This window comes from Haliotis rubra, unplaced genomic scaffold, assembly GCF_003918875.1.
Source record: "Haliotis rubra isolate DU_JTF1 unplaced genomic scaffold, ASM391887v1 Scf156, whole genome shotgun sequence".
Lineage (NCBI taxonomy): Eukaryota > Metazoa > Mollusca > Gastropoda > Lepetellida > Haliotidae > Haliotis > Haliotis rubra.
In genome coordinates this window covers 639,948-662,018 of record NW_025765514.1, presented here as the reverse complement: position 1 = coordinate 662,018, position 22,071 = coordinate 639,948, and the positions used below count along the sequence as shown (strand labels likewise).

Genomic DNA, 22,071 nt, shown 5'->3' with positions numbered 1-22,071 from the left:
AATGTCCCAGTGGTTTACGCCAAGGGTGTATTTTAAGCCTGTTACTCTTTTTAGTGTTCGTATGTGAAATGTAAAAGGAAGTTCTATATTTGCCACAACAAATACAGATGTAAACGCAGTAATTAGTGAAGAGAATAAACGCATATGCATGTGCCACGTTTCGTGACGCCAGTGGTTTCGACATGGGCACATGCAACACATTTGTGCATGTGCATCTAAATTAACAGCTTAGAGCACAAAAAAAGCTCCATTCGATTTTTGATGTTTGATAGTTAAAAAAACAACCGCACGTCTGTTCTGACCTTAAAGCTAGAATGTGACGTGGTCATATAATCTCCGCCCACTGATGAATATTCATGACTATTCTACACTTAAGACCATTGTAGCTTTAAGGTCACAACACACGTCATGCCACGAATCAGACTGCACAACGTCATGAGGCTAAGGGGCAGGGTGCTGTTGTACAAATCGATCTTAGCGCGAAGGTGACCGTAACTCCCATAACTTAACATAGAATTATGGTAGTATTAGCGCTTAGGTTCTTTTGTACAACGGCACCCATGTGGGTGGGGGGGAAAGTTTCACCGCGAAATTTCATTGCCACCGAAACAAAATTTCAGCACTGTTGAGACAAATGTCAGAGCAATAATGAAGTTGGTGATCGCCAACATGCTGCAGGACAGATGGATATGGGTGGCCCATCTAAAGCACAGGTTACAGGCAGCAGTAATCACTGCTCGGAACATTCCAGGATTTCGAGGTATTAACTCCGGCGTAGAACGGTTAGGAATCACTTACGTCATTATGGCATACGACCACGTCGTCCCGCCATACGACCTCTCCTGACGCAACATCATCCAGAAAACCTTCAAAGATGGTGCCGAAATCATGTTCGCCAACCTCAGTTGTGATGGAGTCTGTTGTTTTAACAGAGAAGTCCACATAGCCCCCATAGTGACGGACTTAAGTGAACGTCAGAGGACCACTTGAGATGTTGTTCAGGGCAACTGGACAAGTGTGGGCTACAGAGATCAGATTCTCGGACCAGAGGCAGTTTATTCAACGTAATGGCCCAGCACTACGGCATTTCTTGAACAACACAGTGTTCCAGTATACATTCATGTCCTGCAAATTCACCGGATATACTCACGAATTCAACAATTGAGACTTTAACCAATTCACCAACTCTTAATAACAACCAAAATGGTCATAAGGATAGACGCTTGTTGTATATTGGACATACATGTGTGGATGCGTGGGTAAAAATGAAAAACTGGAAACATTCAATCTGCTTGTGTGTTAAACGTTTCTTCACTTGACACAATGAGTGAATATGGTTTTACACCGCTTTTAGTATTCCATCAATATTCCATCCATCCCCACAGCAGAAATGATCTTAACACCATGTACCCATGTAGGGAATCGAACAGGGTCTTCAGTGTGATGAGAAAACCTTTTAACCACTATGCTACTCCTCCTCCCACTCTTGAAACAGTGAGCATAAATAACTTAGTGAGTGAGTTTAGTTCTTATGTGGATTTTAGCAATATTCAAGCAATATCGTGGCGGGGGACACCAAAAATGGGCTTCACGGTCTTCAGCGAGAGGAGCGATATAACCACCAGGCTACCCCACCGCCCATTAGTCCATGCTTTAGGGTGCACAGACAGTCACTGCCCTGTCAAAGTAGCCCTGGCCAGACCATGCCAGTGATGTCACAATCGAATAAAAACATAAGGGTTCATATAAATAGATTTATTTTGCTATAAAATTGCTGTCGCACCATAGCAACAAACAGAAAAAAACATTAAGTGGAACAATTCACACATGGAGCAGTTAGCAGTAAGTTTATACAACAATCATGAGGCACAAACCAACTACTTCTATTCTGAATTACTTGGGTATGACACATAAAGTGTTACCTCACTTTATTATTTGGCACAAGGTGTTCCTTGCTGTTGAGAAAGTTTATAAACTTATCCGTAATGAACCATCTACCTTAATGCTTAGATATTGTCCACTCACCGACAAGAATAATCTGTGATATCTCAAAAACAGCACGTTGCATTCAACAGCTGAAAACTCAACAACCTAATTCACTAATTCTTCGTAACAACCAAAATGATCAGAACAATAGATGCCTGTTGTATATTGGACATACACAAAACAAAGTTCTTAATAACAACCAAGGGGAGACGACTGTAATGCCCTTTCTAATAGTTATGTAATTGTATTGCAAAGACAGCATTATTCATGAACTATGCATCATATGTGACAAATGTATATTCAGTTGTAGCCTCCTCCACCCCTACCTCTACCCCTCCCTCCCCCTCTGCCCCGACCCCTTCCTCCTCCTCTACCCCCACCCCTTGGTATCCACCCCCACCTTGATATCCACCCCTCCTCCACCTCCACCTTGATAACCCCCACCCCTTGATAACCCCCACCCCCACCTTGATTGTAACCACCCTGGTTGTAACCACCCCCACCCTGACTGTAGTTTCCTCCTCCACCCTGACTGTAGTTTCCTCCTCCACCCTGACTGTAGTTTCCTCCTCCACCCTGACTATACCCTCCCTTTGACCCTCCATATCCTCCCCCACCTTGGGCCCAGTTTCCTCCTTGATTCTGATTGTGGGAGTCACCCCACCCACCCTGGACACGCCCACCACCCCCTCCTCCTCTTCCTCCCCTGTGACCACCTCCTCTGCCACGTCCTGAAATAATCAACAGAAACTATAACCACTACATAAATATCTGGACATGCTCATGAGATTATATTTTTAAATGTTTCCAACAGTTACATGGATGTGAATAACAGTTACATGGATGTGAACAACAGTTCCATGGATGTGAACAACAGTTACATGGATGTGAATAACAGTTCCATGGATGTGAACAACAGTTCCATGGATGTGAACAACAGTTCCATGGATGTGAATAACAGTTACATGGATGTGAACAGCGATGTAACATTATAATGGAGCAATGCTGAGACTCTTCCCAGGTGTATTTTACATTGCTTCACATACTCATCATTTAAGATTTATTATGTCTCAGATTGTAGGCTGGTAACAAAAATAAATGTTCATGTTTTTATGTTAATTATGACAATTGATCTGGCACACACTAGCAGCCTTACCTTGAGGTGCCGCTGATCTCTGCATGAATGCTGGCATCTCTGGAGGAGGGGGTGCTAGCTCTGTGGTACGACCTCCACGATCTGGAACCTGGACAATTAACAAAAGCTTTTTAACAGATTCACCACCACCTCGATTTGATTCATTATCATTCCAAGTGATGAGGTTTTATTATTAGTTAGTGGTACCCAGCAATGTGACTGCATTCTGTTAATAATCTGGAGCAGAGTCACGGAGGCTAACCACCCAATCTAGTTTGTCATCTCCAACAACCAGCATTGGTTCTTAGGGAACTATTATAACTTCCAAAAGGGATTTACTGAGCAAGTGAGTGGCGAGTGAGTGAGTGAAAATCTTACTGTTAGCTAATAACGCCTGTAAATTTGGTCGGGACACATCTTAAGTTTACCTGTATACATATACATGTAATACAAATCCTGAAAGTTGTTATTTTTAACACACACACAACAGCACATCCAAAAACACGAACACAAGCATGCACGTGCACACACACAGACGAACACTCGCATGCAAGCATGAATACACACACAAATACACACACGAACACACACAAAACACTTGCATGCAAGCATGAATACACACACACACACAAACACTACACACACAAACACTCGCACGCAAGATTTAACACTTGCATGCAAGCATGAATACACACACAAATACACACACAAACACTTGCATGCAAGCATGAATACACACACAAATACACACAAACACTCGCACGAACACTTGCATGCAAGCATGAATACACACACAAATACACACACGAACACACACACAAACACTTGCATGCAAGCATGAATACACACACACACAAATACACACAAACACTCACACGCACACGAACACTTGCATGCAAGCATGAATACACACACGAACACATGCACGAACACACAAACACATGCACACGAATACACACACATAGACAAACAGTGTCCAGTACTCACCTGTCCTATCATGACTCTATTTATTGCACATTTGGTCTTTTCCCTGGCTTCCCCACTGCTTGTCTTCTGAATCCTTGTTAAATCTGAAGTGGAGAAACATCCGATACATCCAGGGAAGGATGTGTCAAGATCACAAATGCTCATATTTCAGGTCCACTTCTCTTGGCAAAATTAATTGATTTATCCAATATTTCATTCATGCTGCCAGACATGGATTAGGATGCAGCAACTAAACTTACATCTATCTGTAGAAAAACTACATGCACACAGTTCTTTAACTAATCACTGATGCAAGTTTGCAGTGGAGTGACTGAGTGAGTGAGTGAGTTTGGTTAAACACTGGTTTAAACAATACTCTCATTACACCATTGCATACCATCTCTTGCTGCCAGGATCTGGGGCACTCCGACATTCGTTTTAGATGAAAGTTGTTTTCTAATGGGCTGATATACTCTGGCTATCTTGTCCTCGTTGTGCTGCAACATAAACATGATACATGTCCATAAAAGGGATGAATCAATCAGCCGGTTCCACATAATAACCATCGGATACTCAAAAGTTGCCTCCTTCAATAAATAGGGGATATGATCAGCCTCTTCAATCTTGGAGTCAAAGTGAAGCATCTTACTGCGTGTGTTAATTTATTTGCTATTTCATACCACACTCAGCAATATTACAGCTATGGGACAGCACAATAATAAAGAGGTTGTATTTCCTTAGAACTTTCCTAGTTATTTATGTGCTATCAGTCTGTAAATAATCAATCGACAATTCCACGATCATATTGATCAACAATCCATACCTTCAGGGCATAACAACATGTAATCAATCTCAAGTCACCAGCCTGACCACCCAGTCCATTCTGTCACCTCTTATGACCAAGTTGCTATGGACCAATTCTAACCTGAAATTCCCTCAATAAGCATAAATCTAAGAACATATATCAACAAAAAAATGAAAGTATACCCTTGCTTTGTCGGACCACTTGAAGGACTGGATGGTAACGTCAAGTCGTTTAATCAGCATGTCCCTTCTTAGCTTGTACTCCTCACACAGCGCCATGTTGACCTTCAGAACATGCTCCCACTGCTTGTCAGACAGCCGCGCCTTCAACAACGGCTTGCCCAGCCGACTTGGATGCTTGGCCACCAACTCTTTAATCTGTTCATATAAGTTAAACATGCAGGACATCTTCGTCAAGTCAGTATAAAGATGTGACCATCATATAACATTTTGACTTCTGTTAGAGTTAATGATTTACAGAGATCAAAAATATTATCATACAATGGATAGTGTTCTCGGCAGGATAAAGTCAACGGATATTTTCGGTATCCGTTGGGGTCATATACGGATATCGATGCAAATTAGAGAGGTCATATGCAAATTTCAGGGACTACTTTCACAGTGTAAACAAACATGGCGTCAAGGGTAGGCGGTCGTGTCCGGATTGACGGCCGTGGTTACGATACTGTCAGTGCTTTGATCCCAGAAAATTCATGCCTAGTTATGATAGATTGAGTAGATTACAAAGCGAAGATAGAAATTCCCAGGCTTATGAAGATACCAACATCAGTTCCCCGATCGACTGTCAGTGTTAGCGGGATAACGGCATAGGAATCCTGGTGCATAATGTCACGCGAACATTAAAGCGTATTTTGTTGTTCAAAAGGTTAATTGAAGGTTTCTGAAGTTCCACGCCAAGGTTTGCTAAATACAATGATTATTCCTAATGCAGGATATTAACCATCCCAAAACACACTCGCGTGATAACCTATATTTCCTCACCTTGGCCTCCACCTTACTGAACAGCTGAAACGGTGTGATGTTTGTGGGTGGTTTGGGGAACCCCAGAGCCATCAGCATCTGTCTCAAGTAGGTGGCCGTTTCACTCTCAGCCTGCAGCAGCAACAACAGTCTCATCATAATACATGAACAACACCAACAACAGTCTCAATGTAATGCATGTACAACAGCAACCATAGCCTCTGCATAACGCATGGACAACAGCAACCATTACCTAGCTATTGCAGGGAGTGACTCAAACCACAAGTGAGTGTGGGTACTGACACTTTCAACAGTATTTCTGATAAACACAATGAGTCAAAACTGAAGTGATTTTGGTCTTATACATTAACAACTTTTGCAAAACCAGATATGGGTACGGTGCTGACGAAATGAATAATAATCAGAGCAAATCCATGAGTGAGTGAGTGAGTTTAGTTTTACACCGCACTCAGCAATATTCCAGCTATATGGCGGCGGTCTGTAATTAATCAAGTCTGGACCAGATAATCCAGTGATCAACAACAGGAGCATTGATATGCGTAATTGGGAACCGATGACATATGTCAACCAAGCCAGCAAGCCTGACCACCCGATCCCGTTAGCCGCCTCGTACGACAAGCATGGGTTACTGAAGGCCAATTCTAACCCGGATCTTCATGGGTCGCAAATCCATGAACAAGAATCAGTATGAAGAGTATCTTGAAACATAATGAAGCATATGACTTTGTGGACAACTTCTTGTAAAAAGTTGCTTGATAATGGTGTAAGAATCGCCACCAAAACATCGCCCTACGCAAGAAAACAAGACGCTATTACCCATAAAATCGTACTGTTCATTATTGACAAACAACTTCTGGAATGCTGACCAACTAACTAACTTGGAACAAGCTAACACAAGACACATATCCATGGCAACTGGCAAAGACAAATTGCTTTATGATGGAATATACTGAATAACTGAGTTTATCTTACTTTCATGTAAAATACTTTAATTTCATTGGTCAATGACGGTTTGACAAGTTTCCGTGTCACCTTTCCAGGAGGGTGACAACTGGAAAAAATATTACCAGCTGCCATGGTAACCGCCTATCGGCTCGGGTGACACTGCTACAAAGAGGCGTACATCACACCGTATTACCCTCGAGAGACCCATACAACTTATAATGTAACCCCATAGGGGATAACTCATCCACATATCTAGTACCTGAGTAGACACGCCATCGGGGGTAGTAGATGTTGTTTTCAACAAGCCAGGTTTTCCTGCTGCTAATATCCGTACACTGGCCAGCTCTGTGCACAGATAATCTGCAATAGGATATGTACACGGTCAGTTTCAGCTTAGCATGACACACTTACACCACAATGTTGGTCCTTATGTCAGAAAAGTTGAATAAGTAAACTCGCATGAGTCCACCAGTCCAGGCCCGCGTTTCACAAAGCCTCCTAAATGTAGGAGGTCGTAGCCCATAGGACCTTGTTTACGACCCTCATCCGACCTTCTTTACGACCGTTTTACAAAGACGTCGTATCCATGTCGTACGACGCGCTGTCCTAAATCCATGTCGTACATTGTATAAGAGGTACTTCGTTGCATAGCAAAGCATAAAGTGAGACCGAACGGGCAACTGCTTATCTTGTTATTCCCAAAGTATTTCAAAATAGAAATAATGCACATAACAACGCAAATGTTATGTTTTTAATTGAATGTACAGGTTATCTTATTGTAACAAAAATATCAATAAATGAATTATTTTGGATTCTCTAACTAAATTCCATTGAAAATTACAAGATAAAATGTATAAATCATTTCCATTAATATTATCAGTTTTACTTATAAGGTTTGAATTAACTCGCTGTCAATCATTTTGTTTATATGAAACTGCAATATTAGTCCCAATGTATTGAATATTGCACACTATAGGAACTAAAGTACATGTTGCAGTTATGGCTACACTTGATCTACTAACCCTTGTTTAAAGGTTTAAACTATGGTGTGATACTCTAAATGTGCCAATTTCTTTTGTAACTATTATTCAAACAATTAAACACTTTCAACTGACTGACTGACTGAGTTTGGTTTTACGCCGCTTTTAGCAATATTCCAGCTACATCACGGCGGGGGACACCAGAAATGGGCTTCACACATTGTACCCATGTGGGGATTCGAACCCGGGTCTTCGGCGTGACGAGCCAAAATGCTTTAACCACGAGGCTACCCCACCGCCCCAAACACTTTCAAAGAATAACAAGAAGACAAAGTCATCAATAGCCCCCGCAATGTCAAAATACTCTTCATGATTATGTCTACGAGTTATGATTATGTCAAATATTTAGGTGTGTATATAGAAAAGTGGAAGGAGAGTATTGAAAGGTTTTTAAAGTTCTGCTCCAGAAAAGAGCACTATCACCAATTTCAGTCAAAGTCGAACTTGTTGCCATGGAAACGCCAAAAATATTTTATTCAGAATTCCAAAACTACCAAAAGGCACCAGTACACCACCAGATCTATCTATGTGCCAAGTTTGGTGAAGAAATAGTGAACGGTTTTAGAGTTCTGCTCCGGAAGAGAGCCCAACCACCAATTTCAGGCTAAGTCAAACTTGTTGCCACGGAAACGCTAAAAATATTTTATTCAGAATTCCAAAACTACCAAAAGGCACCAGCACACCACCAGATCTATCTATGTGTCAAGTTTGGTGAAGAAATAGTGAACGGTTTTAGAGTTCTGCTCCGGAAAAGACCAATGTGCACGGAAGGACGGATGCACGCAGGACGGACTCCATTTTAATACCCCCCCACAAAACGCGTAAGGAAATCTATATCTCGACATCATGCCAACATCATCCAGAGTGTCGAGCACGTTCGACCTGTCTCAAAATTTCTCAGGTCTTCTTTGTTAGCTCGTTTTAATCACTTGCAGTGCCATAATCGTTGTAGTGTTTGCGACCTCCTAAAGCATTTACAACAGGTCAATCGGGGTCCTAAATTTTGGGCTGTTTACGGCACAGTGTAAATATACGAATTCTTTGTGAAACGGGGTAAAAAAGAAAGAGGTTGTCTACGACCTGCTTTACGAGGTCGTACCGGTAAGAGGGCTTTGTGAAACGGGCCCCTGGTCCAGAGAGGTGAGTTTGTGTAGTATTATCACTATCCCCAAGCAATTTCGGTGTGCAATTTAAGGTGTAACCTTTTGTCATCACTTATCAGGCCTTAGGTTATAATGGGGAGACCAAGAGAGTGTTTTAAAAGGTTTCAGAAATAGTGGAGACCAGGGGCGGATACAGCTTTTTGTGAAAGTGAATGCGTTCATGTTTTGGTTTTGCACACTCTAGAGAAGGGGGTGGTGGGGGGTGCACACTTCATCTCACGAGAGTTACAATGGTCATTTAATAAACTTCAGAACAAAAAGAGAGGGTACGCACTCCTGCACCCCATCCCCTCTGGGTACGCCTATGGTGGAGACAAAGCAAGTGAAACATTAAACATTTATGAATCATCACATCAAGGACAAACACCTTAACACATCAAGAAACATTGGTTAATTACACCAATAACTTGATAACCCTTGTACTCCATATTCCTTTCATACCTGCTAGCTTGTCCTTGTATACCATGCATCTGTTTACATTGCTACATGACCAACACAAACGTGTAACACTGCACCAATACAGGGGTGTACTACTGGCGCTGCTTTGACTGGATGTTGTCTTATACTAGAGTCAGCAACAGCTGTATCACTGCAGTCTGTACATCCAGAGTCAGACATGCAGCCAGACTGAACAGAATCCACACTGTTGAAGTACAACAAGGTACAATCAGCCAGGTCACACACCAAGACCACGGAGTCACTTTTTCAGTCATGTAATTGTGTATGGGTATACACAAGGTTCTTGGGACCAATACTTCCCTGGAATGACCTTATTATGTCTGCTGTCTATTTGAACAGGACCTTGGATTTAAGTTGGAAGGTGCACTTGGTGACATGGGAAGGAAACATGGAAATGGAAGATTTAAAAGGTGACCTTTAATAATGAACATGGTGACATGAGAAAGTGACACTGGAATGAAACTTTGGAAGGTGATATAAGAAAAAGACAAGAAAGGTTAAGGAATGTCAAGAGATCTACCCAGGAGTTGTAGCTTGTTCATTCTGGTGGTAAGCCGTTGATTGATAGGGCCATCACTGAGTGAAGGATACGGACAGCCTGCAATGGAATCATGTAACTTATGAATAAAGGACAATGTACAGCAAATATTGAAGATATTCATCATGCGAAACATACCAACAATGTGCAATTACATTAAGATTTCACTTATTTCTCGCTACAGTATTTTTTCTATTATGATTGCGGAAGCAGTCTACACATACAGACCAACAATCAAGCACAGTTTCACTTACAGAAAAGATATTTGCACATTGCTCATTGTATAATCCAATTACTGTCTGAATTAAGAAAAACGATTTCAACCAGGAGAAATAAAAAGTATTATATGACATACCATATTCTCGGAGGAAGCCACTTAACTCAAGTTCAAAGTTACACCAGTCACCGGTATCTGCAAAATGTTTGTTTTTGTTACTTGACTTTTCAAATAAGTCACCAATAAGTGATTAATAGAGGCATGATGTATCATGTATTTATACAAAAGGGCACAATGTCATTGCGTCACTTGCACAGCTTGAACATTTTGTTGTGATGGACATATTTTTGGAAATCAGTGTTTTAATTACAAGATAAGCAATATCTATTGACGGATATAGTCATAAAAGATTTGACATTTAAATCAAAAGTGATTTCAACTTCAATAGAATTTGGAAGATAACAGACATTGGCCATCATGTCCACCAGTATTCTTATGTAAGTGTGATACACAAGGACTTGACAAATGTTTCCTGAGATTTGCATACAGAGTATTGAGGTCATGAAGTATTATTGCAAAAGTCTCGATCTGGGTACCCTCTACACACTTTTGACAACAGGGTGATTACAATTACCAGACTTTCAGGCTGTTTCAACTCAGTTACAGTAACAATTTGTCCCAATGAATTATTGGTTAACTGATCCTGTATACACCAGTCATATGCATAGATCATATACAGTACTCTATGGATTACGCCAAAGGAACTATGAGCTATCTAATGCACTAATTCTATTGCTCACTGAAGTCAGTGTATGTGAACTGTATGTTAGACTTAGTCACTTGTGATGGTGAAGCCACTGGTTTGTTACCATGGGTACAATCAGTGCAGCCTTTTTTCTCATATCCCCTTATGTGATATTGTTCGAATATGGCTAGGGCAAACCATACTCGCACTTCTTGTATGTGCAATTCAAAGAAATTAGTTAGGGTCTACTCTCCAATGTTACTATAAAGAGGACCAAGGAAATATATTTCCCATCCATTTTCAAACATGACATTATCCCTGTATTTCCTTACGCATAAGTGACAATGCTCAGTCTCTGAAATCAGAACAAAAAGAATTCAGTTTAAATTTCAAAGAAGCCCTAGTGAGATAAGAGATTCAAATCCTAAACCTAAGGAAAATCTACACTTGTTTCATCTAGACTTGCTGGGCAGAAGGGAAATGATTTGGTTCTGGGACTTTGAGAGAGACTAATGTTTCTCCAACAGTTTGACAGAACTAACTTGTGATGGCATTGACATGCTCCTCTAAGCCACAGAACTGTTTAAGTTGTCTGGTGAGCCACTCAACAAGCTGAGTGTATTCCAAGGACTTGTTGCTGGGATCAACTGATGACGAAAGTACAGCCTCATCCAGAAGAGTCCCGGAGAAACTGTGTGGAGGAAAATTAATGTCAAACAGGAACAATGCTGATTTGGACAAAAATTGCAGTTTCATTTTCCACATGTGTCAGGTGAAAGTGTTTAAGTTAATCATAATATATAATTCAGAAAATACATCTACTTGTTTCATACTCCTTAACGTGTTCACAGTACTTCTATTTTCAATCTTTTGTATTGATATTTTATATCTCAAATACTATCACTTGACCCGTGAAGATCTGGGTTAGAATAGGTCTTCAGTAACCTATGCTTGTCGTAAGAGGCAAATAACAGGATTGGGAGGTCAGGATCGCTGACTTGGTTGATACATGTCATTGTATCCCTATTACGTAGATCATTGCTCATGTTGTTGATCACTGGATTGTCTGGTCCAGACTCAATTATTTACAGACCGCCACCAGGAAACTGGACTATTGCATTAAATAATACACCAACCAACTAATCACTCAGTCTTTTTAATCAATATGAATGATGATAAATAGCTTATACAGTTTTATCGATGGATACATCATACTTTAGGTTCCTAAGTAGTATAAGGGGCGTATCCCATAGCGCCTGTGTCATATCGACATTATTAACACAAAACAATTCTTGTTATAGTTAGGATATCATTTGTTTCTCTGCACACCCCTACCCTACAACATACAGAGTACCTAGCATTAACTAGGAACTTTGCACTATACCAAGGTTGCTCTATGGGCCTTGGCTGGAATACAAGTTTATTCATATGAACCAACAGAGTACCTACATTGGAACATGTTTAAATAAGGTTGGGGGTTGATCCTTGAAAATTCACACCCTCAATCCCTGCAATAGCAACAACATTGGATCCTTGAATGCGTAGCCGATCTATCAAGCAGTTTCACCTCTTTTACATGTTCATGACATGGTAATGTAAGCTTTACGGATAATACAATTAATTAATTGAAAACAGACTGCATATGAATTTATGTCCACCATTAACAATCACTTATGAAACTGCATGAATAATGAAACTGGTGCATCTTTTTTGTCAAAACCATGTTACCATTCTAAGCTACATGTACAGTAATTTTCTTAAACAACTACATCCTAAACTTTACCTTTGTTTAGATATTTTGACAATACTGCACACATATAACTATCAAAGGAAAACAAATAGTTTATGTAGAATTAGGAAAATGTTAGTGAATGAATATTTTGGTTATGCTGACAAAGCAAGTCTGCTGTAAACGCTAGTGACGTATTGCAATGCGTTTGACAATCAGTCTTGCGGCACTTCACCGTGGAGCTAGGCTTATCTGACTTAAAATACAATGAGACGTTATCAGATAATATTGACAGTGAATTGAAAGAAGTACCCTAGATCTTCAAGAGAATCTAGAATGTCGTTCTCCATCACAAAACAGTTGTTATCCGTCAAATTATCATACACAAATGCCGACTTATACTCCGCATGTGCTTGAGTTTACGAAATGCAGAGTACTTGTTTCCATAAAACTTATGTTACTCTAAGATACCTGCCGGTGGTGATCTAGTGACAGCAATAAACAAAATAGGTTTGAGTGAAAAGGAAAATGAGAGTATTCCCCGTGGCTAAATTGAAACTATCAAAACCCTATTATACTGTTTGCGGTGCATTTCACGTGATTTTATAGTATTCACCCGACAAACTAGATTCCACTGTCACAACATTTCCAGCCTGTCTTTCTGGAGAACACATACAGTATGCAGGAAGGATATAGTCTGAAAATTCACATGTTGCCAGATATTATGCACATACAGTGAAGACAAATATATGTCGGATAGACATTAAGTGCTATGTTACTTGTGCAAATATAACGCCGTTACATGCTACAACGGTCATAATTCTCTCGTAAAGGACTCCAGTGGGGCGGTGGGGTAGCCTAGTGGTTAAAGCGTTGGCTCGTCACGCCGAAGACCCGGGTTCGAATCCCCACATGGGTACAATATGTGAAGCCCATTTCTGGTGTTCCCCGCCGTGATATTGCTGTAATATTGCTAAAAGCGGCGTAAAATCATACTCACTCACTCACTCCAGGCTCTGAGTGATAACAAGATCATTCAAACCGGAAAGTCCTCTTGTTATTTAACAGCTATCTCCAAGACATGGTGTCCAATAATTTAACAGAAAATAGTTTCAAAGACAATGCCAAGGTTTCAGACATGGTACTAACTAGCTACAGAACATCTTGGGAACGAACCCATAAATCTGATTAAACTGTTAGGCGATGTTAAACTACATTGTATAAGATAACTACTAAGGTCTCTTTGTGTTGTGGCCACCAGACCAGAGAAGAGGCTCGCGTTAAAGCATCCAAAAGGAAAATTTGCAGAAAGTAATTTCATACTAAAATGGTAACTTGAAACTGTAGAAAGAATGTGTACATGTAATTCAATATTAGTTTCGATAGCTTTATTTATTGTGTCGTGTGAACGTTTCAGGTCTTTTGCTCATCCGCCATGATGTTTCCGGGGGGAAGGAAATGCTGGACAAACATTCAGTCTAATGGTGTTATTGTATCAAAACTAAAAGGTCAAATTCAAATTGAATCCGAGAACAATGCTAAATCCACAGAGCTGAGGTAATCTAGATGTTGGTTGGATAAAATTTTAATTCACTTTCTAGCGGCTGGTATGATGACTAGAGGTTCTTCCAAGTAATTCATTTTGTCAATATGGATGGTGGCTGTGTCGCTGTTCATGTCTTGAGGGGAATGTTATCAATCGTGCAACAGTTTGCCTGGACTAGAAGCAATTGTTTAATTGTTAAAAATCTGGAATATTGTTGAATGTTGCATTAAACACTCACTAACTCACTCACTCACTCAAAATATTACAGAAATGGGGGGATTTGTACAAAAGTATCAGTTTTTACCTCTTGTCTAAATTCTAGTGTAAATCTACTCAAAAGTGTCAACATTTGTAATCCACCTGAAAACACAGAAGGAGCAATGTCCTGGACCCGGTTGTATCAAACTTTAATGAAGCATTAACGTGCCATTAAATGTTCATTAACTAATGTATCATTAGGGTTTAATGTTGACATTAGTTAATGAAGCAATGATACAACCGTATCCTGGCTGTTATGTGACGGCATTCGAGTGTCAGTATTATGTGTGAGTGAGTGAGTGAGTTTAGTTTAGTTTTACGCCACACTCAGCAATATGCCAGCTATATGGCGGCGGTCTGTAAATAGTCGAGTCTGGACCAGACAATCCAGTGATCAACAGCAAGAGCATCGATCTACGCAATCGGGAACCGATGACATGTGTCAACCAAGTCAGCGAGCCTGACCACCGATCCCGTTAGTCGCCTCTTACGACAAGCATAATCGCCTTTTGTGGCAAGCATGGGTTGCTGAAGACCTATTCTAACCTGGATCTTCACGGGTCGTCAGTATTATGAAGACCAGACACTCCGGTGACTGACGTCATGAACATCGGTCTACGCAAGGAGGATACACCGATATGACAACCTGATAACACGATCCCGTTAGGCGACTTGTAGGACAAGCAAAGGTTGCTGCGGACCAATTCTGAACCGGATCTTCACGAGGCGGTTTCAATCTAGTTCCTAGTGTACACTCGACTTTTGAACCCGGACTTTCAGTAAATGTTGTTGAATAGTTTACTTGCAGAACAACAAGTAACAGTCATGTAAATACTTAATATCCATGAATAATGTTCGTTCAGCATGAATAATGTTCGTTCAGCAATTATACTTGACTCTGGATGAGACTCCAGTAAATGGGTGTTTGTAAAACAATATGCTGAAGCAATCCTGCTGGTGACCAGAGGTAGTTTTGAGACACCACGTGTTCGTACAGTTCATACTAGGGTGTGTATGGTATCGTGTTTGTGTGTATGATGCGCCTTTGTGTGAAAAGCGTTGCATATTGTTCTTGTGTGTGCCCGATTGTTTTCTATCAGTTAAAAATGACAATGGCTGACCACAAACAGTAAACAAAGCATATACATGTATATGCGACAAATACACATTGCAACGTATCACTAATTTTTATGTAATCCCTTAGTTACACATAAACTGTGTGGTATTTAATTAGAAGGTAAAATCGATACATTTTAAGTTAATTGTGTGTTGTAGTATCTAGCAGACGATAAACATACTGAAAACTAGTTGTCCGGGAAAGGTGATTTCTATTTTCATCCAATCAGAATCATTTCCAAACTGAAGCTCGTTCCTGCAAACACGACAAACATGTCTTCCTTGAAGGAAATCGTTGGAATGTATCAGAATTTGAAGCGTGAATTTGATCGCAAACCACCAAATCTTGAAAGATGTGGCGAGTTTTTAGCAAAGCTGAAGGTATAATCTTTCGAATTTCCCATCAATATTTAGTATTTGCTGTATTATTGTCTCTATGTCAGTCCCCAAACAAGCCCAAGTCAACCACAGATTTGCTTTGTCATTTCCATTTTGATAACTTCTCAGTATTAACAAATGTTGTCTTGATTCTTCAAAGACGGTATTTTTTTTCAATTATTATCCCCCTCCAGCAATCTGAGAAGAGATTAACACTAGCTCTATGATGCTGGTTTGTCACCAAATGACCAATGATATGATTAATCTGTGTTATTCATCATGATAAATTGATGGCATTTATACCAATAGATCTAGTTCATATGAATAAACTCGTATTCCAGCCAAGGCCTACATAGAGCACACCTTGGTATAGTGCAAAGTCGTCTAGTTATATGCTGGACTACAATAGATCTAGATCAAGCGTGCCAGCACAAGTTTTACCGTGAAAACATTTTCCAGTATTATTCTCAGATTTTGATGTTAAGAACAAATGTGTTCGCAGTGATAGCTGTAAAGCTGCGCTTTTATTATGCCATGTTTATGCCCTCCTTCCTATCGGGATGAGGTGATCAGACTCACTAACTTGGTCGATGCGTGTTATCGTATCCCTGTTGCATAGGTGGATGTTCATGATGTAAATCACTAGATTATCTTGTCTAGATTATTTACATATCTCTGTCATATGGCTGGAAAATTGATGAGCATGGCGTTAAACAACAATATAACCTATATTATACATCAAAACCAGAGTATAGCAATGTACGACCACATGGACAACACCTCCCTTGAGGAAGTAATAGGTTATCTATTGAAGACCACTTACAACACCCTTTGCCATGCCTATATCCTGATACAGCTTGTGACTGCAACTAATTTTCCAGTTGTTCATCTTAATGAAAAGTAACACTTTTTCCAAATTTTCATTTACTTCATTGAAGATAAACAATACCCCAGATATGTACTTGACCTAAAACATGCGACTGCTTAATATATGTTTATGGAAGACAAATCAGTTAACTCTAAAAAAATATACATATAAATGAGTGTGTGTCATTTTGATCCTCAAATTGTTTCAATAAATATTGTTCTGATTCTTGTGTTTGATCTGTACTTGGATATAACTGAGCAAATATTGACATTGTTAATTTTCAGATTGCTCTCACGAGTGTGACGTTTTTGCCTACAGATGAATCAAATCCATCAAAGCAAGAACTGCTTATTGCTCGTAAGTTAATAACCTTCCACTCTGTCATGTATAAATGAAACCTCAAAAGAAACTAAGTGGAGGAAGATGTCAGGGGACAACACTAGTACTTTTAGTTTTATTGTATAAGGAACCAGTTGATTCACAATTATTTACAGACCACTCCATATAGCTGGAATATTGCTGAGTGTGGTGTTAAGCAACCAACAAAGAAACAAACAGTTCTGCAATCACAATTCAGATTTGTTTTCAGATGAGATGAATTACAGCTGAATTATTACTATGTTATTCCTATGCTTATTAAAGTGTCTTGAGTTTTTAGGCTTGCCTGAAAAAAAGGAAATATTTTCACATCTAAGCCCTGCTTTAGATATTATCTGGACACAGGCAGCCTCACCCTAACATAAATGTTTTGTAATACTTCTATCTAGGGTTATGCCGTAAGATATTATTTCAGGGGTTATGAGCGACATTGCAACCAAATATTTTCTTCTCCGACACATATTGTAACATTGAATGACAATGTGGTAGTTACTGCTAGTAATACAACCCTATTCAGCAGCCTAACCCACCCACTGAAAATATTGTTGTTTGTTTACCAAGTACCATGTGCAATGCATTTTTGTCTGAATCATGTGCAGTATATCTTATGTACAGTTAACCATTCGTGAATACTATGACCTAAAGTATTCAGATCTGCAAAGCTGCTACTGCTATGTTGAGTTTACTTGCCCATTATGAAACTGGTGTTCATCATATTTCAGGTGATATTCTTGAAATTGGTGCACAATGGGCAATTGCTAAAAGAGACATTCCATCATTCGAGCGCTACATGGCACAGCTGAAGTGTTACTACATGGATTACAAGTGAGTGTTCCCAATGAAACATCAGTGACGTTACATAAACATTCAACAAAACTAGGGAGTGACATTGTTTTCAGAACATGGTTTGATATGAATTATTTCCTCTTTGTAAGGTGAACTTGGTTTTTCTTAGACTGCATTGCTGATATTAGTTATGGTGAATGTTAATCCGATGATGCTGTAAGTTGATAACATATGCTGATGATATTGTCATCTTCTGTTTCAGAGACAATTTGCCAGAGTCTACTTACAAATACCAATTACTGGGTCTCAATCTGCTTTGTCTACTTTCACAAAACAGATTAGCAGAATTTCACACAGTAAGCTTCAGTTACTTTGTTTTTACTGTGTGTGCAATTGTTATTTCTTTCTGAAAGCACTTTTCACATGTTTGTAGACAATTTCAGTGGTGATATCTAGGATCAAGGATCTGATACATGGTTTTGTTCATAAATACATAAATAACTTTCTTATCGCACAGATGAAAGGGTTGCATTATAAACTTGCAATGTTCTAATGAAGAATAGATATTAAAGTACATTTCTGAAGTGTTATGTGACATTAGATCTCAGGTTGATTTCTTCATTCATTGTCTCTAACCACATTTCATTTTTGTGCAGTCCATGACGAGCAATTTTAGTTTCTACATAGCAGGTTAGGTGGTTCTTTGTCTGTATCGAAGGTAATGTTGACATAGATGTATTTCATGGGTGGTCTTCATGTTTTCAGGAACTTGAATTATTACCTGTGAAGGAAATCCAGACAAATATATACATCAAGCACCCAGTTTCCATGGAGCAGTATCTCATGGAAGGCAGTTATAACAAGGTTTGTCATGGACTTTCATAAGGGGATCGGGTCCCCAGTTATCTTTTCTTGTCATGAGACCTGGATTGTCTGGACCAGCCCATAAAGCTATTGTTGACAGGCCTCTGTGATATATTTTATGGCTGGATTATTGCTGCGACATAAAACATCAAACATATACTTGTACCCTTCAGTCAACTTATAGAATTGCAGAAAGTTATCAACCTGTAAACAATTTTTGTTTCGGGCTTTTTTGTAGTGAGGTCCATTCTAAACTTTTACATGATGAACTGCAAAAGATATTACCGGGTGTATTTCAATCATGGCTCCTACTGCATGTTGATCGCCTCTTTTGTTGAATGTATAAAACGTCTCTGAGAAGAGCGGAATGTCTTTGGTTTGATCCCTTGATGTGTCACACCAGGAGACATTGAAAGAATGTTATTTGTTGTTGCTGGTGCTGTCACTTGATATACAGGATAAAGGGTTGACTGGCCAGTAATGAATCAGTGTACCAAGTGTAGTGTCCATGTTACACTATATCGTGATATCTCAGTGGGCTTGCAGTATAGAGTGACTGAGTATGGTTTTATGCCACTTTTAGCAATATTCCAGCAATATCATAGAGGGGACACCATAAATGGTCTTCAGACATTGTACCCATGTTGAGAATCGAACCCGGGTCTTCGGTGTGACAAGTGAACGCTTTAACCACTAGGCTACCCCACCACCCTTTGCCCTAAGTTGCAGTAGTTCAGATTAGTACAGGCAGTTGTAAACGCATACATGCCTGCACATTGCTTGAAAAATGAGGTTTTCTTGAACACCATGAACACAACCTGGACATCTTAGAACATGCTTTCACTTTGAAAAATAAAACTTTATGTAGATGTGTTTAATTGAATTGTGTATTTTTTCTGACAGGTATTCTTAGCAAGAGGAAATGTTCCAGCAGAAAACTACAACTTCTTCATAGATATATTACTGAATACAATTAGGTGTGTATGTGTGGTTCTCATGTCTGTCTTCTACCACTGGAAAGAAGTTACAGACAATCTGGTTCATTCATAGTACTATTGCTATAGTTAATCAGTGAAGGCAGGACGGATTAACTGTAGTAATTTGAAAGAATCAGGTGGTCCTTAATTTCGTTTGAGTAGTATACATTATAGAGGGTTGAGCTCAGAGATTAGATAAGGAAGTAGATGCAGAATACAATTATCTTCCCACTACTTTGAATACCATTTCAGTCTCTACCAAAAACTGAATCTTTCGATTTCAATAGTTGTTAATATAAATGTTTGGATGTTTATAGGCAGAATTCTTCTAGATCATTCGTAACTACTCGTGTCATTCCAGCAAGCCGGATGGCGTCTCATACCCCTCTCGTGGCCATGTTTACGACTGGGCCCTGTCTAGGCGCAAACGGGCATGGAGATGAAAATAGTCTAGTACCATACCAAGGAAAGATAACTCTGAATTTCGAAACATGGCTCCTAGAATATCCTATATCCCGTGGGCAAAACAGCAATACAGTCATGTCCTTTGTAAACATGTTTCAGTGTTTAAAGTTTCTGATCCTTTAGCTCAAAGTTTTTGTTTAAATTGTGCTTTGCATAGTTTAGCGAAATTTCCAATTCCAGCGGTGCCGCCATTTTCATGCTTTGAAATGCGTTTTACTACGCGCGATTTGATTGGTTTGCCACGATTCTTGGCAATGGCGTACGATAGGGGTACGAGTCTTCTTGTAAGTCACGGAAAGAGGCGAGTAGTTACGAATGCTTCTAGATCTAATTGTTAACTTGGTTTAGAGATTTTTATTCATTGATGTTAACTATCAACTTAAACAGAATAATTTACTTCTACAAGGCAAGCTATTTTATGAGTGATTGTTGTTCAATTTTCAGAGATGAAATTGCTGGATGCATTGAGAAGGCTTATGAAAGGATTGCACTGACTGAAGCTGGTCGCATGTTGTTCTTTGAGTCACAGAAACCCATGAAGGAGTATGCCACACAGGTAGTTGTACCTCATTACATGATTAACCCGTGAAGATCCGGGTTAGAATTGGTCTTCAGCAACTCATGCTTGTCGTAAGAGGTGACTAACAGGATTGGGTGGTCAGGCTCGCTGACGTGGTTGACACATGTCATCGTATCCCAGTTGCGTAGGACCCGTGAAGATCCGGGTTAGAACTGGTCTTCAGCAACTCATGCTTGTCGTATGAGGCTTAATTTACAGGATTGGGTTCGCCAGGCTTGCTGACTTGGTTGACATGTGTCTATTGCATACATTGATGCTTATGATGTTGATCACAGGATTGTTTCGCCTAGATTCAATATTTACAGACGGACGCCATGTAGCTGGAATATTGCTGAGTGTGGCTAGACAACAAACAACTAACCAACCTTTACATAATCCTCTCATATAAAGGTGTAAGAACACAACTAAGTGTTTTGTCCTAACAAATGGCTGATTAAATGAGAAGGAATGATGTTAAACCTGTATATATTGTAACACATTTCTCCACAAGTTTCTGTTTGTTTATTAACTTTTCATATTTATTTCAGCGCAAGTGGACTGTAGGACCAGACAACTTTTTCAGTTTTTTTCATGACACAAAAGACACAGAGGAAGTTATTCCCGCAAAATTGCTAGCTGAACAGACGATAGAATACGCCAGGGAGTTAGAAATGATTGTCTAGTGAAAGCAATTACATCTATCTCTTGATCTGACTTTGTGTGCAAGTGCCAGGTTCACAGCTCATCAGGTTGTCATGGAGTTATCTCCTGTTTGATGCAGGAGTCATCTCCCTTGCCAACTGGGCCCTGCAAGTAGACATTCAGTTGCTGCATATCATCATGTACAGAAGTGCTACTTGGGGCGGAGTACCTGCTCAACTTGCCCCAGTACTATTCATTTTCATGTTACGGAGTAAGCCACAGTGGTTATTTTTCAAGTCAGTGTTAACCAACTGGCATTCTGGAATTTGTTAACTCTTCGAGAAATATCGTCTTTTGTTTGTTACAGTACTGGATTCACAATTCGTCCTGACAAATAATATAGAAAATGGTTTTTTATCATGATGAAGAAGCTATCTTTTGCTGAATGATACTATGTAATATTTTGTTTGTAATGGAAATGGATAATAAACCAATTCAAACTGTT

General features: G+C 39.6%; 2 protein-coding genes across 3 annotated transcripts; one reads left to right on the top strand and one right to left on the bottom strand.

The window, feature by feature from the left end:
- Positions 1–1,740: 1,740 nt before the first annotated feature.
- On the bottom strand, positions 1,741–13,169 carry LOC124270943 (protein FAM98A-like). Its single transcript, XM_046706008.1, has 12 exons — positions 13,042–13,169; positions 11,543–11,691; positions 10,394–10,450; positions 10,021–10,098; positions 7,098–7,198; positions 5,894–6,004; positions 5,075–5,269; positions 4,485–4,584; positions 4,109–4,191; positions 3,131–3,230; positions 2,431–2,717; positions 1,741–2,400 (listed from the first exon to the last, which is right to left on the bottom strand). Exons 1-12 carry the CDS (start codon positions 13,077–13,079, stop codon positions 2,287–2,289), a joined length of 1,413 nt encoding a protein of 470 aa, XP_046561964.1. The 5' UTR covers positions 13,080–13,169; the 3' UTR covers positions 1,741–2,286.
- Positions 13,170–15,886: 2,717 nt separating this feature from the next.
- LOC124270942 (26S proteasome non-ATPase regulatory subunit 8-like) lies at positions 15,887–22,071 on the top strand. Of its 2 annotated transcripts, none has more exons than XM_046706007.1 (8): positions 15,887–16,030; positions 17,180–17,252; positions 17,996–18,098; positions 18,322–18,415; positions 18,825–18,923; positions 19,827–19,900; positions 20,810–20,921; positions 21,473–22,071. In XM_046706007.1, exons 1-8 carry the CDS (start codon positions 15,923–15,925, stop codon positions 21,605–21,607), a joined length of 798 nt encoding a protein of 265 aa, XP_046561963.1. In that variant the 5' UTR covers positions 15,887–15,922; the 3' UTR covers positions 21,608–22,071. The 2 variants fall into 2 exon arrangements, with proteins under 2 accessions (XP_046561963.1, XP_046561962.1); XM_046706006.1 differs by having other exon boundaries at positions 20,810–20,924.